Source organism: Macrobrachium rosenbergii, chromosome 9 (genome assembly GCF_040412425.1).
Source record: "Macrobrachium rosenbergii isolate ZJJX-2024 chromosome 9, ASM4041242v1, whole genome shotgun sequence".
Lineage (NCBI taxonomy): Eukaryota > Metazoa > Arthropoda > Malacostraca > Decapoda > Palaemonidae > Macrobrachium > Macrobrachium rosenbergii.
Window position 1 is genome coordinate 34,767,327 of NC_089749.1, and position 18,895 is coordinate 34,786,221.

Here is an 18,895-nt window from a genome sequence, read left to right on the forward strand (position 1 = left end):
GTTAATAAACGTGAAAGCGCTTGGTACTGAACTTCTGTCTGTCATTTTCCTGTGGGATTCGCTTATATAGCTGGATATCTCTTGAAGTCCTCTGCAACACTATTCCAGGGACTGGATCCATCTTCGCTTGTTGGTGTCATTGACGGAACTTCTTCTCAGGTCAGAGTCGCTCTTCAAGTCTGGACTTCCTTGTCTTCTCTCCCTTTCATTTGTGAAGAACATAGGCCGTTGCGACCTAGTCTTCTATCTGAGGTAACATCCTTCTCCTCAGTTGAGATTTAGTTAGAGATGAGAAACTTCTTCGGTCTTGCTGTCCCAGGAAACTGTTCCTTGGGTGGCATGTGACACTTGTTTAGAGTTCCTGTCCCGTGCTCTGCAAGGGCCCTTACGAGAGTCGTCGAACTGAGATGTGCCCTCTTAGGACCATCTCTCATCTTGCTCCGGCCTTGGCGTAGAAGATGGAAGAACAGGTGAAGGGGATCAATACCTTGACTCCTTCTCGGACGTTATAGGTGGACTCCGAATCCACTGACATCTGTTGTCGGGTTTGAGTCGTCCTTGTTCCCCTCCTCCTTGGACTTTGTATCGATGATCCAGATCAGTCGTTACTTTGTCCTATTAGGGAGCTGTGGTACTTTCCGAAAAGGCTCGACATTTCTAACCTGGATGTCGTCAATTTTTTTGCTAGTATCATCTCTCCCAAGGAAGAAGTGTCTAGGACACATCTTTGTCCTGGCTTCTTGAAGCTATCGAAGGAGGTACTCGGCAGCTGGTGACAACGATACCGGTACTTTCCACCCAAGAGCTCACGAAGTCAATGGCTTGGTCCATCCCTCACATTCCAGAAGTTTCTCTCAGTCTGGAAGCAAGGTGTGGTCTCATAGACCACACTCTTGTCTTCCCACAGGCCCTTGGAACTTTTTTTCCGTGGTCTTGTGGTGGCTGCTCAACAGGTGGTGTTTTCTTACCTGGCTCCTTCAAGAGGACTAGTAGCATCTCTCCTAAGGTGTTGGTTCTGGAAGTGAGAAGGATACCGAGAGTGACTGGCCTCTCCTCCTCCTCCTTCCCCGTCCTCCTATTTCTCCTCCTTTGGGATGAGAATAGGACTGGAACCAATACTTGCTGGATCTGGCGTCTGATACAGTAAGACTACACATCGAGCACCCGTTCTATTTTTCTTCTAGAATCATAGAAGCAATGCTGCTCCTTCCTCTACGAAGAGGAGGGAGGAGAGACTTGCAATATGGGAAACCCTATCTCTGGTTTTTCTTACTGCCTCTGACTTTAGATTCTTCCCAGCCTATTTCATATAAGTTACGTTTCCTCACTCATGCGAAAAGATCCAGTATCTGGCATTTGATCTTGCAGTTCCTACACTCCGATCAATATGTCAGAGGCACTGTGCTCCTCTCGCTCTTTCGACCAGGAGTAGCAGCCCAGGTGTGTGGAACTTCAGTCAGTTCAAGAGACTCACTCAGATTCCTCCCTCCAACCTAATATAACGGGCCGATGGTTTGTATATTGTATTGGAAAAAAATCACAATTTTTAAAAGAAATTGTATTTTTCCTAACTATACAAACCTGAGGTCCTTTACATTACATATTATGCCCACCTCATGCCACCCCTCAATCTGAACCTGGACCGAAAGGCAAACTAGAATGTTTACATTCGGGCAGGCGGGTATTCCTGCCTACCTGACGGTAGTTACTGTCTAACCACCTTGTTCAAGAGTTTAACAGCCGTGTCCAGCTTCGCTGTAAGTAATTCCTAATGTAAAGGACCTCAGCTTTGTATAGTTAGGAAAAATACAATTTACTTTTAAAAATTGTAATTTTTGGAGAGGGATCCTGGACAAGAAGTGTTAATGGATAATGCGCTGGCTTTTCATTCAGAAGTTGTTGGATGTGTACTGAGTAAGTAGATGGTCAAGCTGCTATTCAGAGCAGCATACAGACCAACTGATAATGGAATTATCGAAAGACACCATCTCGCTATTAAGAAGATGGCTGAAAGAGGCAATATTTCTCCCCAGGAAGTGGTATATTGGTACAATGTGACTCCAAGAAATGGTATAGATACCACCTCTGTTCCACAATTGGCTGTTTTGTTATGAGTGAGGGTGGTTTCTGAATACAGGCTCGGGAAAAACACAGGAGGAACCAACAACAGTAAAGATAAGTGAGGAGGTATGGGTAAAACCTCCAGATGTAAAATGCACATCGAAGTGGAAGAAAGGAAAGGTAATGGGCATAAATTAAAAAATAATATAATAGTTAATGGTACCCCTCATCACATACTGGGTATTCGCCCTGTAGTTGAGCTCGCTTGAAGAGAGGACTGGATTTTTAGGGTGTAGGTGAGGATGGAGAGGAGGTGGAGGATGCTCAATGTCCAACTGAAGATGAGGAACCTCTTGTGCCAAGGGAACACAGGTCAGCAGAAGAGCGGAGATACCCACAAAGGGTTAGGCGTCCTCCTTAAATGGATAGATGATTATGAGACTGATTAAATTGGTTGATGAATTTTTTTTTTTGTGGTAATTGGTTCATTCTGTTTAATTTCTTATTTGGTTCCTTGATTTGTTTTTGTTTGTTTTGACCTTAAGATCCTGTCAGCATGTGGTAGATTTTAGAATTATTGGCAGCTATTTCTTTCTGGTAACCCTAGATGGGGAGGTTATTGGGGAGTGTGTCTGTCGGAATTTTGGATTCGTGGGGTTAGGTAGGTTGTGAGCACGCTCCCAGGGTGTTGTGTCGGCTTCTCTAATTAGGCTAGTTGTGAAGTTAGTTGTGTGGCCGTTCTTCCATCGTAATAAGAGATTACACTCTCGTTATGAAAAGTGAATTGCTGACTGGAGACTTTTGCTCATTAAATTTCTTTTAGTCACATTCACACATATATATTATAATATATGAATGAAATTTTATCACATCACCGTGATTCATATACAAGCATTAAGCTACAAACGAAGACCTTTAATAGAGCCAATTCGCTTGACAACTCCAGAAATAATATATTTTCATATATGTTACATGAGGAGGATTTTTAGTTGATAATAAGTTCGTTGGTTATACCTCACTTGGTGGCTTTGTGGGCTAAGGCGTCACTGTAGTCCTGAGTTCTTGTCCTTCGCTGGTTCGAGCCTTTTATGGATGATTGTGTGAACTTATTATCAACTAACAAATTATCTTCGGTAACATATATGAAAATATATTAGGGGAGGTAGAGGAATTGGATATTAAAGGACATTTGTAGCTTAATGCATATTATAATATATATATATATATATATATATATATATATATATATAACATATATATATATATATATAAATATATATATATGTATATATATATATACTGTATATATATATATATATATATATATATATATATATATATATATATATATATATATATATATATATATTACTATAAAGGATCATTCAAACTGGATGGTATCTAATGGAGTTTTTATTCAAAAGTATACAAGCCTTTCTTGGACAAACAGTCCACATTATCAAATATCCGTATACAATGAGCAGATAGTCCGGCTGTATTTATATCTGTGTGCTGGGTACTTTACAGTTTTATATATAATAAATATTAATCTCTTCCTGTATGATATATCCACCCCTACTTGACCTTGGTCTTTAAATCTGATCCTTACAGTTGGGGTGATATTTTCCATGCTTTCTCTTACGTTTTTCTTCGTTTATGCTACTGTGGAGTATACGATTTTTCTAGATATGCTGTCTTAAAGCCGTTTCCAGTGTTATGCCATCGTGTTGTTGGCGCAAGTTATCATCTATACAACCATCTAGATGTTTTGTTGGTGTTCCTGTACAGAAAACTCATATTTTCCCAGTATATTCTGTGATCATTTTCCCAATATAGTGTTTGGCAACTGCCGACGTATGATTATAATGCCTTATGTTCTGCAGATGTTGTTTGCCCATAATTCTTTATATGATTTGCCAGTTTCACCCTAGTACCCTTCATTTCACAGTGACTGTACAATGATTGTACAGTCACTCAAAAATGTTTTGCAACATGTTCCAGAAGTTTTCGTTCACCCACCAGTAATTTGTTCTTTTGATATTTACAAGGAAATGTAATTTTCTTATTCGATTTTAGTTATTAATCATGCGGTTAACAATATAAAAAAGAATGGTGAGTGAAAAATTCATATTACGAAAAATGACGAAACATTTTGAAAAATTTCACTTCAGATGATTGTGCAAAAGAGTCAAAGAAGAAACTATATTTTGAATCCAGATAAAAGCTTATTGACTAATAAAATAATATTGAATAATCATCAATGAAATTATATATAAATAAAGAAAGAAAGAATTCAACCAATATTGTTGTCAAACACAAAAAAGAAAAAATCTCGTAACGTCGTATGTTATCGTGTGACTCCACATTCGGGCGGGAAAGTTAAACTAAACTGTCTTGTCACTTGCACCGATAAGATGGGCAGCAAACTCAGCCGCACCACGATCATTAGCTTGCACAAGACTAATGTCTCTATTGTAGATATTGCTCGGCAGCTTAGCGTAAATAAAACAACCATGTATAGAGGGATACAACAACAGAGAGAACGAGGAAATATGATAAATTCATTGTAAAAAGTGGAGGACGACCCCATTGTTGCACTACTGTTTAAGGATCACCATCGGATGATCACTGAAGGAGCTCCGCCTAACTCCCCTGACAACTGACAACTGGTGTTGCTAGAAAGAGAGATTACGCTTTCCCTTCAAGTTGCTGCTCAAACCATCCGTAACAGGCTACATGAGACCAAGATATTATTTCATCATACTCCTGCCAAGAAACACTTCATATCAGCGAAACAAAAAATAGAGGCTAGGGTTTGCGTTATAATATAATCCAGTGGCCGATGATTTCTGTAAGAGTCATCTTTTGCGATAAGGAGGAGACATTCTCCACTGATGAGCATACTAGTCTCCTTCACTGCTGGCATTTAGCATTAACTAAATTAATGTTGAACTTCTTGCTATTTTAATTTTTAACTTAGATAATAAGAAATACAAAAACTTATATATTAAGTTAAATACATCAAAAATAGCCGTAGCAATATATTCAGAAATTAACATGATATCATTATATATTATATATATATATTTATAGGCATATAAAATGATAGGCCTATATATAGCAATGAAAGAAATGAGTACACACAATTTTTGTCCCCTTTATGTTAATTATCCACAAAGGGAAATTTCTGCCCTTAGCGAGTTCTCACTGCTACATCATGATTATCTGTAATGTAGTCTGTTTTGTAGAAAGGTAATTGTTTTGTTTTATAATATTTTTCATGGAAATTTTACTCAGATATGTTATATATAATTTTAGAGCATTATTATAAATATTTTAGGTTGTTTTCACAAAAACATGCTTTAATATATTTTATTGTGTTCATTAACACTTTTCTTACATATACTTTTGTGGTTGTGGCCAAATGACAAAACATACTAAATGATTTTTCATAAATGTAATAGGCGAATAAATTTCTTTAAAATGATATGATTCATAGAAATGTTTGGCTGGTTTTTTTTTTATAAGCGTTTTAGTTGGCAAACTTTAAATGGTTTTTTATCATACCTTATTACATATATATATATATATATATATATATATATATATATATATATATATATATATATATATATATATATATATATATATATATATATATATATATATATATATGTGTGTGTGTGTGTGTGTTGTGTGTGTGTGTGTGATTATATTTTATGTTTTACAAAAATAGACGTGAAATCTGTTAGTCTAGTTCAGTATATTCTATATTAAGTTTCACTAGTTCACAATATACATAGGATTAGTCATTCAAAAATTTGATTAATAATAATGTGCAAGCAAATCTTGACAAAAGTCGTATTTGTTGATGTTAATAAGACTAATAGTTCAACTTATAACAGTCGTAGGCCTATGTCTACAAAGTTCACACATATGAAGGAGATAAAACAACGACAGTGATGGCAGTTGGAGATGAAAATATTAAAACATAAGAACAGCGATGACCTCTGAAGTATTATAGTAACATCCTTTAAATAAGTAAAGTATAACAACAGTAAGCAGTGTCGGAAAAAGCCCTGTTTAAGGGAAACTACAGGTAATTTCTCGGACCGACGACTATAAGAACTTACAAATGAGTTGCCAAATAGCGCAGATGTCATTATTATGAGCTGTTGTCCGAAAAGTTTTGAGAGTAACATTTTTGTGAAAACATTTTTGAGTGATTGTACATATGTATATATATATACATATATACACTGTGTATTATATATATATATATATATATACCCTATATATATATATATATATATATATATATATATATATATATATATATATTTATATATATATATATATATAATATATATATATATAATGTCAGTTTATCTTGTTTTGATGTTGGCTCATTTCATATGATAATTTTGTTCCACCCGGGAGATATTAAAACAAAACTTGGCTATGATTGTGTGTATACCGTTACTCCTCTTCTTTCTCTGCATCTTTTCCCACTTCTATATGAAGTCGATGTTTCTGACAGCTTTCCTCCACCTGGCTCGGTCAAATACATCGTCCTCTGACAATTGTTTGTCTCTCAGATCTTCTCTAACTACATCCATCTACCTTTGCTTTGGTCTTCCTCTTGCTCTCCCACCAGGCACCTCCATCTGCATCACTCCTCCCTACATATGTCTCATCCCTCCTCATCACATGGCCATACCACTGCAGTCTTCTTTCCTGGCCCTTCTTTGATAGTTCTACGACTTTAGTAGTTCCTTTTATTCTTTCATTTTTGATCCTGTCCATTTTTGTTACTCCACTCATCCACCTGAGCATTTTCATCTCTACCGCATCCAATTTCTTCTCTTGCACTCTCTTTATCGGCCATGTTTCAACTTTTTGCTCCATACATCAAAGCTGGTCTCACTACTGTCTTATACACTCTTCCTTTAACCTTTATATTGATTCTGCGGTCGCACAAGACACTTGACATCTTTCTCCAAGTTTTCCATTCAGCCTGCACTCTGAGTGTTATTTCTACATCCAAATTTCCATCATCAGCCACTGTTGAACCAAGATACTTACATTTTTCTACTCGGTTCAACCTTGTCCCTTCCATACTAGTCTCGGAGTCTTGATCTTCATTAAAACTTAGGTATTCAGTCTTCTTCCTACTGATCTTTAAACCTCTGTCTTCCAGTACCTTCCTCCATTGCTATAGTTTTGACTCCACAACCCCTCAAGCTCTTCCTTGGGCGAGTCGGTAGAGTTGTGGCCTTCCACTCGTTAGGCCCGAGTTAGACTCTCCGGCCGGCTAATGAAGAGTTAGAGGAATTTATTTCTGGTGATAGAAATTCATTTCTCGCTATAATGTGGTTCGGATTCCACAATAAGCTGTAGGTCCCGTTGCTAAGTAATCAGTTGGTTCTTAGCCACGTTAAATAAGTCTAATCCTTCGGGCCAGCCCTAGGAGAGCTGTTAATCAGCTCAGTGGTCTGGTAAAACTAAGGTAGACTTAACTTTTTTTTTTTCCACAACCCCCCTGTTGGTGCTGCATAACACGATGTCATCAGCAAACCACATGCACCAGGGAGGATTGATCTCTTATTCCTTGAGATAGCACATCCATTATCAGGTCAAAAAGATATGGACTTAAAGCAGATCCCTGATGTAAACCATCTCGTACTGGCATCCATTCAGTTACCCCAACACTGCTTCTAACCTGCGTTTTTGCTCCTTCATACATATCTTGGACTAACCTCATACTTCTCCGGTGTTCTCTTTACTCGCATAAACCTCCAAACCTCTTGGCATGGTACTATTCGGTCGGCCAATGAAGAATTAGAGGAATTTATTTCTGGTGATAGAAATTCATTCCACAATAAGTTGTAGGTCCCGTTGCTAGGTAACCAATTGGTTCTTAGCCATGTAAAATAAGTCTAATCCTTCGGGCCAGCCCTAGGAGAGCTGTTAATCAGCTCAGTGGTCTGGTTAAACTAAGATATACTTAATTTGGTGTGGTACTCTATCATATGCCTTTTCCGGATCTGTGAACACTATGTGCAGTCCTTTCTGCTTTTCCCGGTGTTATTCCATCATCTGTCGGAGGGCAAACACTGCATCTGTCGTTCCTCTTCCTGGCATGAAACGAAACTGTTCTTCACCTACAGCTGTTTCTTCCCTAATTCTTTGATCCATTATTCTTTCCCAGATTTTCATGGGGTGAGACATTAACTTTATTCCTCTGTAGTTTGCACAGTCCTGGATGTCACCCTTCTCTTTAAGCCCCCCATTCACGCAACGTAAAATAGCTACGGTTCAAGTACGGTTCAGTATAATTGGGCAGTTAATGTAGCGTGAGTGGGTACTTTTTTGGCTTGCGCAGTTGGACGGAACCATAACATAACAATATCCAACGTGTTTGATATTTTCGCGGCTTGTGGCTGTACCATAACGCAGACCATAACCGTGAGTGGGTGTTTTCATCACCTTTGCTCAGTTTTGACTAAAGGAACTCGAGGTCACGTGTTTAGCTGAAAAATATATTAGATCATTTCGTTGATTTGTTGTTTATTTACAGGTGTATATCTCAGAATATGGTGAATAAACTTAATAGAGAATTTTTGACTGAATTTATAGAACTGTATAGAAGTTTTCCGTGTTTGTGGAAAGTCAAAAGCCACGAATATTCAGATAGGAATAAAAAAAATGAGGCTTACGTGGAACTCGTGAAAAAATTCAGAGAGAAAATACCGAATGCAGATCGAGCTATGATAGTGCAAAAGATAAATGCTATGCGCAGTTCGTTTAACAATCCTTCATGCGATAAGCTATCCCTCTTCAAAAGCCATGGCTTGCACCATCTTGATTTTTTTCCCTTTTTCTTTGTAATGTAAGTGCCAGCGCTACATTTACTAAATCGTCAGATGAAAAACAATCAGAGAGAGACATCTTTCCAGTTCAAAAGATGAGAAAAACTGAGCCAAAGAATGTAACGTGAGTGGCCTACCCACTCGGGCTTAGGTTTGCGCAGTTGACCATACCATAACCCTACCATTGCTAAAGACTGTTGCGTGAATGGGGGGCTATTATAGATAGGAACCGTTACTAAACTACTGAAATACGACTAGAAACCTCTTGCCCATAATGTCATGTCCCTTATTGCTCTGGTTTTACTTTTCATATTTCGATAGCAATTAAGCGTAGAGAACCGTCCCATAGTTCTGCAGGGTTTTTGTCTTTTTACCGCTAAGAAGTTTTTGCCTATCGCTATGGTCCCTGGGTCGTTGAGCTTTGACTCTGCTGGAGTGTGTTTGTGGTTCTTCATCCTTGTTCTGTTTTCTGTTTTCATGTTTTGTACTCTTTTTTTTTGTGCTATGTACTTTGTAGCCTACCTAATTATCATCCTCATCATTATCACTACAGGTGTCCGGCCTGCATAAAGAACGCTATCATCTGTTGACTTCACTTCGATATAATTATAACATTTCCACATGCGTTTTACCAGACATTAATCATATAATGACATACATGTCATATGTATATCCGTATATGTACAGTACATTGAGCTTATTAATAAAAATGACATCGTTCAAAAATTTGAGCTTAATGCGCAAGTTCAATAACTGTTACACCAACAAAGACAATTTACAGCGCGTATGCTGTAAATCAGCCGACCCCTATGCCCTGAGGCACCATTTAAATAAGTGAAACAACATTAATGACTTTTTTGTAGCCGCAAGGTGTTGCTTAGTCGATGGCGAAAAATAGCAGAGGGAGTGGACTTGGTAGGGAGGTTTGGCGGTTGAGGGGAAAAGGGAGGAGGGAAGCTCTCACCCACCCCCAAGTGGGGGCCGTGCCTCTCGGGGAAGAGCAACGAGTTTTGTCGAGTTGCGGCTCCCTGATCAGACAGTCAGCTCCAGTAGTATCACGTCGGCGTTTCCCCGCATCGGAAAGTGTTTTTGCGCGGGGGCGAAGTTATTGCTTTGCCGTTGACAGTGAATAGGTAATTTTATTGTGGTACAGTGATGCTTTGAATCCATGCTAGTGCTTCCTCTTATATTATGCGGGTGGTATTAAGAGACTCCTCAAGTTGTGGATGCGGACGGCATGTGAGACGATATGTTTCCATCGGCTTAGGCCAGTGGCAATTTTGGTGTACTATAAACTGAACAGTTATTAAATATTTTTGATTTAACAATGTGCTAACAGTGGTCGGTTACTAAGACTTGCTCTGATTTTTAAATAGAACATGTTGGAATGTCACTGGGATGGGGTGTTAAAATCAAGACCAGGATAAACTTGGTTTAGAATATAAAATTCAAAGTTGTTGAACAAGTAGACAGAGATAGACCTGGACCTAGCCTAGCGTTCAAAAATACATGGCTTGGATACGACTTTGCTTATTGTGGAAGCCTGCAGTGAAATCAAAGGAATTTTGTTTTAATATGAAAAGTAATAATTTAGAATATTTAATTCAAACAGTACATGATTAGGCTAAAGGTTTTTGGTGAGACCCCTACTTGGTGTATTGGAAACATAGGCCTAGCCCCGGGATTTATTTTTTATATATTTTTTGGTACAAATTTACTTAAGGCTCTCACACAACTATAGTATGAGACTAGTGATTTTTAAATGCAAATTCTCATATTTATGGTATATTGAGAAGTACGACGTGTAAACCCAAAATACCCACTTAAGTTATTTAGCTTTTGACTGTTTCCATAAGAGAGTTTGCTTAATAATGATAACTGTCTCTTGTATTACTTTCTCTATTCTCGTTTTCACATAATAGTTTGAGTTCGTATTTAAACCGATATAGCACCCTATACGCACGTATGTAAAGATATGCTTGGACACATAATTACGACAACATACAGCTAGGCCTGTATTAGTCTTATTCTGTGTAAATATTGCCGCTTCAGTCACGCTGGTGGTTAAAACAAAAAGTCAGGGTTCTGTATATAAGAAGTTTTCATCGAACTTATCGTATAGTATGAGAAATTGTGCTTTTAATGGCCGTTGTGCAACAACCATCCGCCACCATTTTTCTTGTGTGCTTGGTTAGATAATATCGAGTAGTTTATTTGTATTTTAGTGATGATGCTTGTTTGTAATAGAACAAATGCTTTCTTGTCACTATGTAATAAGAAATTTAACACAAACCTGTATTAAATAAGAATATTTAAATATAGTATATTACAGAAGTGGCCTACTTTTTCCAAGTAAAGAATGATATAGAATGTGCTTAGGGGTAGAAGGTATTTCAAAAGGAGTTTGTTGCTCTATAACCTGTTTCATCACTTCTAAAAGAATAAAGGAGGACAATTTCTGCAATAAAGGAACAATTACAGAGTTTGCTGATAGATTATCTTCGGTATAGTTGTGAAAAAGAATTGACAAATTTTAAATTACTTGACAATTGTAAAATACAGTAATAGAGAGAGAGAGAGAGAGAGAGAGAGAGAGAGAGAGAGAGAGAGAGAGAGAGAGGCATTTCGCTAGATAACACAGGTGTTAGCCTTACTACCCTTCACACATACACCTGCTAACCTTGGGAATGTCCAGAACACAGGTGTTTCGGCGTCCCAGCGCTGGTGGGGATGCTTTTAATCATTGTTTGCTCAATCCCTCTTGAGATGTTAGTAAATAGATAGATAAAAATTCATATAAAGATATGGGATTCCTAATACAGGTTTGTGTTAACTTTTCCAAGTTTCATTAGTTTTTCTTTTGCTACCTTACGGTAATGGCAACGTTTTCAGTGAGCCGACACACAGGCGTTGTTTTTTTTTTTTTTACTACAAGTGAGTAATAATGCCCCAGTTTAACAGGTGCTTGTTCTAACAAAATATATGCTTTTGTGAGTGCAGCGCATCACAAGGAAATGACGTGTTGAGCCTAAGCGTCCTTTAAATAAAGAACACCAGTATCAAGTTTAGGAAGTAGGATGGCATGTACAATTCCGGTATGCATTAACGAGAGAGAGAGAGAGAGAGAGAGAGAGAGAGAGAGAGAGAGAGAGAGAGAGAGAGAGAGAGAATATTCCAGTATGCCTAGGGTGTGAAACGAATCAGTAGTATCTAATTTTATCAGTCTTTTCTCTGATGCTGGCACGCTGCAACACGACACTTCTGCCTTTCGTATTATCTTTAATTCCAACTTCGTCTTCTATACAAACTTTTTGGCTAATCAGCAGACAAAATAAAATAATAAACAGACAGGCTTGTTGACTCATACTGGTTTCTTTGGAGGAAATCAATAGTAATGAGTATTTTCAGAAGGAAATGGTATACAAAGTACTTTCTAGAAGTTACCCCAGATGACGTCAGGAGTTCTTTTATCGGTTATTCGCAGATCACCCGAAATGTAACAACTAGTTCAGGGTTGAAGGTTCACATCAAGTGCGGACGGATTTTATTGTGTCAAGGGCAGCTGTACATGTACTCTGTGGCAGCGCGGCGGACGTTTAATGAGTTTACAGAACGAACTGAGTTGAAATATAGCAATTCTTAATGCGACCCGTTACTGTATATCAGTACCATAAAAAATTAGATGATTAAAATTGACCACGTGTTAGATAGAAATGTTTCGTTAGGTTAGGTCTATAAACTGGGGATATTGATTAGTTCGGCACTTTGAAAATATACTCAATTTGTGATCCATGTAGGTGGCAGATTATCTAACTCTTGCATGCGCAACCATTCTGATCGCCCGTGTACACTACACAACACACACGCACACACATATGTATATGTATGTATGTATGAAGGGGGAAAACAGCAAATGTGAAATAACATTAACGTTGCATCGACTTTGTTCACGAATATCTTTAGTTAGGGTCACACACTGGACGGAGTGCCGAAGTGACACAGTACCTTCCATAATAGTAAATCATACGGTACGTGGGGGGGAGATTTTGCTTAGGTGGTTTTAACCATCGTGAAATTTTAAAAAGTGAAATATTTTGGTAGAGTCAAACCCTCTGGTTTTGTGGAGGTAGGCAAAAGGAATGGCTAAAATAATCCAGTTTACCTGTTTTGGAGTTATGATTCCTCAGACATGAGGAAAGCTTAATTGAAGACTAGCTTCACATACGACAGAAATAACATAGAAAGTTGGTCTGTAGGCTCTGTCAAATGGCTATTTGTAATCAACAAATTCTATCGCAAGGGGATTTTAAAATTCGATGCTCTGTGCAAAGCATGCATTAGTTATTTGATATGTACAACTCCAACCGTTTCTAAAAACATTTTCTTCTTTCTGAACCTTTTATCACTTTCTTTCTCCAGTACAGTGAGAATAAGCATAAAGAATATTTTCCTAACAACGGAACTCTAGTACAGTGCCTCTTTAGTTACTACATTCAGTCAGGCCACCTTTCCTGTCGGCTCCTGCATTTAGACATTTACCAGTGAATTGCGAAGGTAACACCAGAGGCAAATTGAAAGCGTTTGTTTTAAGGGCATTGAATTACTAAAAATCTAATTGACGGAATTTAACTGATTTTCCTTGGATGTAATTCTTCCGTACGTTGGGGATTATGCTGAAATACAGTTAACAAGAAATGGAGAATGGGACTTTTGAGTTGTAGATTCTGAATGTTTTTGTACAACTCTTAATATAGGTAATTCGGACATCTTAACATGTGTTAGCTAAAATTTCGATGTACAATAAACTAATTCCAGGTAGTATTTTCCTGTATAACTTGTATTTAGCTTTGTGGATTGCAATTAGGCTGAAAGACACGAAAAGTAATCAGGAAAGATAGCCAAATAAAAAGTAATAGTCAAAGAAAAAAATTCTTCAAAACTGTGAATTCATGCATAAGCACATTTAGATCTTCGTCAGCTTCTGCTATATCAGTCAACTTATCCCCGTTATATCTCTTATTCAAGACCCCACTGAAATGTTCCTCCCAGCGTTGTCTTTCTTCGTCGTCTGTTGTTAATACTGACACCTTCCGCCTCCTGTTAACGAGTGTGTTATTGTTTTCTTTACCCCCATGGCTATTTCATTCATAGTTCGTTAAGAAAAAATTTAGACTTTCCTTTTTCCTGAGTGCTATGACAGTGTAGATTTGAATATTAATATGGAGTACGGCATGTAAAACATCTCAGAATGTGTCTGCATTATAATGTATATGACGAGCTGAGTTTGCGAGTCTTGCAAAGCGCCTTTGGCGTAGTGGGACCCTTGGAAAAAGGGGAATAAACAGCAAACAGTACACTTACACCTATACTATTTCCAGAGTTAGTGGCTTTGACATCGTCGGCCGTTTCGTCCAAATTTTATATTATCTCCTCTTGATCTTCGTTAAACTTCACCATAAGGACTTGAGTAATTTGCACGCCCTACTTTGCGTTCTTGATCTCATCCCTGAAACGAACCTGTTGATTTTGATGATTAGTTGATTTAATTCTCTATTATCAGACTAACGTTACAATGAAAGTTGGTAAAAATCAAGTTACAAATGCAACTTGCATCTAGTACAATTTTAACAATGACTTACATTTCATAGGTTAGTGTGACAGCCTTTTCATATTGAATGTATTCGTTGACCTAACAGCCTGAATGCTGGCTTCATGAACTGAATTCTTACTTTGCCCTTTGGCTACCATTATATATCATAATTGCGTGTATGTGTTTGTGTGTGTGTGAGAGAGAGAGAGAGAGAGAGAGAGAGCTAACATAAGATGACCTTAAAATATGTTTATAGCAACGAAAGGAAAATAGAAACCTTGATTAGAACTTGCATTATGGTCTCACTGATGACGTCAGACTCACAGCGTGTGCGTGGTTGTGTGTTTTTAATGGCGTGTTCACAGTCCTTAGAGCTTTAGCTTTCCATTCCTGACTGGACGTGATTTACGGTTATTTGTCCTTAATATCAAAGCGAAACGAGGTTTGCTATGTGCCCCAGTAGGTGGATTTGTGCCAACCGTTTGTTATACAGGTTTGTTTTGTGGTTTCTCATGGGTGCCCGGTTTCGGTGCACTCAGGACTGGTGGTTGGCCGGTCAAAGATTGTACGCGTTGCCGAACTTTCTTCTGGGCTAGGTTTCATGCACTTGCTTATCCCAGGAGTTTTTTTTTATTTATTTGTTTGGTCGTTTTTTCTGTTTTGTTAATGTTTAAGGGCTCCATTTACTGCATGTAAATGATATTTATAGTTTTCCCTATGTGACTGTCTTTGTGTATGAGTACAGTATAATTATATTTGCATTTTGAGAGTTCAATTTGCGTACACATTAACGCAGTATACCTTATGAAACATCAATGAGCACCTTTTGTATGAATCTTTTATACGTATGTGAATGAAAATGTATAAACAAATGAAACAATTGTTACCGGTCTCAGCTGACGTGTTTTCTCTCTCTCTCTCTCTCTCTCTCTCTCTCTCTCTCTCTCTCTCTCTCTCTCTCTCATTTGTAGACGGGAATATGTTAAAGACAGGGAAATGCAAGCAAATGAAATTAATTTTCTTATGAAAACGTGAGTAACCGCGTGCATTAAATACGGTGCCTGAATAAATGTGTACAGGCGACATGCACCGCAAACTTCTCTAAATTCTACCTTGCAATAACTTCTGCCATCCTGGTCCATATCTTATGCCGTGGCATTTGAATTCCGCTGATAACCTTAATCAGTGTTATCAGTGTTCAATTTGACGCCTTCGTCGGAGAGCGCGAGGCGCGGTAACACGTCGTTTTTATCAGGGCATTTTCTTCCAAAAGTTTTACTAAGGGTCATGGGTCTACATGTGGAAGTTTGCGATCTGGAGTGTGACGACGATGTGCCTGAAAATCTGGCATTGTCGCTGGTTTTACTTGCAATGTCTTGTTGAGGTATGGTGTTAGGGTAGTGTTGGGGATGTTGATCCTACTCCCCCTACCCTTCATTCTCGGGTTGACACCTGTGGTCAGATGATATCGTGTGGCATGTTTTTGTGCCCGTCAGTGTGTTATTTGAGACGCTTATTCTTTTCTTCAGGTTATACTGTTATATTTTCTCAGGATTATTTCAGGTGGGTGCAAGATTTTTTCAGTTACGTTAGACATATTTTCTGTTATTTGTGTTTAATGGTACGAAAGTCTAAATAGTACCTAGTAATATATTAAATAATTATTTTGGTGGAAAATTTGTGTAATTTTGCCAGTATTGACTTGTGCAAATCCAGAAATCTATAAAGTTTGATTTAATATGGTGCGGATGTTGAAAAGTACTAGGCAAGTTTTGTTGTGCATATATTTAGGTTGTCTGCAATTCTATTTCGTGTGGTGCAAAAGTTCAGAAAGTAATTGTACTGTCTTATTGTGTTTGCTGCTAAAGTTCATTTGGTATATATGTTACAGTAAGACTGTGCAACCAGGAATTTCATGAAATCCCTGAAATTTTCAGGGAATTCGTGAAATTACCAATTCACTTAGGGACATTTGATCCCCAAGGGGCTAGTACTAAAAACGGCGAAACAGTGATTCATCTACACTGTTTCGACATGTTTAGTACTAGCCTCTCTGGGATCAAATGTCCCTAAGTGCATTTGATCACATTTGATTCTGAGGAGCTAGTACTAAACATGGCGAAACATTTGACCCCGGAGGGGCTAGTACTAAACATGGCGAATCACATTTGATCCTGGATGGGTTAGTACTAAACACGGTGAAGCACATTTGATCCCTGCGGGGCTAGTACTAAACAAGGCGAAACCGTGTAGATGAATCATCGTTTCGCAGTGTTTAGTACCAACCCTCCGGAATCAAATGTCCCTAAGTGAATTGGTGATTTCACGAATTCCCTGGAAATTTCGGGGATTTCGTGAAATCCCTGGTTTTAGTGTCTTGCTGTAACACACACAGTTTGCTTTTGTGGCGTAGGAAATTTTAGTTACCTAAGTGTGTTGCAAGCGTTTTGATGCTGGTGCGTTTGTGCAGTAGGCTACTGCTTTGTTTGGGACAAAAGTTCAAATAATGTCTGTTCAGTTTGATTTTGTGTTGTACTATTTTGAGTGATGGAAAAATTCAGTATGTGCAGTGCTGTTTTGCGTGATGAGAAGTTGAAATAATGTCTATTATAAAACTGCAAGTAACGGATAAGCACTTTATGTTGATCCAGATTCTCAGTTTGAGTAAATGAATTTTCATAAGTAAACTGAATGAGAGCGTGTAAAAGCAAATGCGTACATGATGTCATCAGTTTTGTCACAGGATCGTCGTACATACACAAAATACACACACACACACAAACGCACACACGCGAGCGCACACACACACACACACACACACACACACACACACACACACACACACACACACATATACATATATATATATATATATATATATATATATACATATATATATATATATATATATATATATATACACACACAATGCTTACATGAAAATATATGGAGTCAACAAAAATTTCTGCTTTTATCTTAAAGTCCTTTATTATTTTCAAATGAGATCTTACAGTCTTCATCCAAGAAACCTTGTGGAATTACGACACACATACACACACACACACACACACACACATATTTATATGAACCATATATACAGTATGTGTATGTGTTTGTGTGAGTAAGAAGGGGCGAAGCTTGCTTGTATTCCAGGTATTTAAATTCATACACGCTTGCACAAACTTACACTCAAATTATAACAAAATAAATGTTTATCTGTTTTACAGGTTGTGCTTGTACCGTGAAATGTAAAACGTGTGTGCTTGAGATGTGAAATGCAAAGTGTTAAACATTGAAAATATCTGATGCATTATTACGATAAAGTTCAGTGCTATTTGTGGTTTAATCTTGCCTGTATGGTTTAATGTAAAAACAAAGCGATATCATTTCATTTGTGGACTTTGAAAAAATCACACAAAAAATACGCTTCAACGACCCAGTGTGAGGTTATGTCCGCTTCAACAATGACCAAGCTCTCGGAGAGGTTCTTGGCGCCGCCAACCAAGCTGACACCTGTTCAGGTGAGTTAATGTAACTCCCCCCCCGCTCTCTCTCTCTCTCTCTCTCTCTCTCTCTCTCTCTCATCATTTACCTAGTGTATAATTAGGCATCTATTTACATTAATGTGTGTTAGTTCACTTCAAACCCCTGTAAGGTGAACAGCTTAGTTAATTTTTTTGAAGTCGGCTTCTAATGCTCATTTCTTCAGAGATCGTCACTTATCCTATGGGAATGTGTGTTTTCCGTTCTGTAAAGTACCGTAAAACTGTTCATAGTGACTTCCATGTAGCAGCTATAGAGGGGCCTCAGAGGCTATTTTTTTTCTTTTGATTATTTATTCTGTGTATATCTCAGTGTGGTGCTACTCTTTATAAGATAATTTATATCAGTCCTTCGAACTTCGTATACATAAGATATTTTGGTTTGATATGAGGAAACTGAGGAGCAAGGTAACCAGAGAGAATCAGAATACTTTTGTATTTTAATCATACTTGCCTATTTTAATCATAAAGATTATTGCTTCCCAAAACATTGCCGAGTGTCCCCCACTTGGGGCTGGATTTTAATTCTTAGCCTTCCAAATGTATACATAGGGCTTGTATGATCCTCATTCATTTAGAATGGTAAGCCTAAAATAGTAGCCCCTCTCCGAAGGTCAGCTGTGTAGAAATAGACAGGTTTTAGAATGGTCGGTTTTTCCAGCTAAGTCGACGGAAGGATATGGCCTTACAATAGCCTTGTCGTTTTCGGTTCCTGTCACTGTCAGTTGCCTGTGATTACGTTCCTTTTATTCTGTGCAACCAAAGCGAGAATGAGAGATTTGCATTCCATTACAGCAAGTGTGCAGTTGTTTACTAGCCGAAATAAACCA

The 18,895-nt window shown here is 37.9% G+C and overlaps 1 protein-coding gene across 2 annotated transcripts in view; it reads left to right on the forward strand.

The window, feature by feature from the left end:
* Window positions 1-9,932: 9,932 nt before the first annotated feature.
* LOC136841688 (uncharacterized) overlaps window positions 9,933-18,895 on the forward strand; it is a 595,588-nt gene continuing 586,625 nt past the window's right edge. For both annotated transcript variants that reach the window (XM_067108885.1, XM_067108886.1), the window contains exons 1-2: window positions 9,933-10,066; window positions 17,751-18,044. In XM_067108885.1, coding sequence (XP_066964986.1) covers window positions 17,973-18,044 — 72 coding nt within the window. In that variant the 5' untranslated portion in view covers window positions 9,933-10,066; window positions 17,751-17,972. The remainder of the gene's footprint in view (window positions 10,067-17,750; window positions 18,045-18,895) is intronic.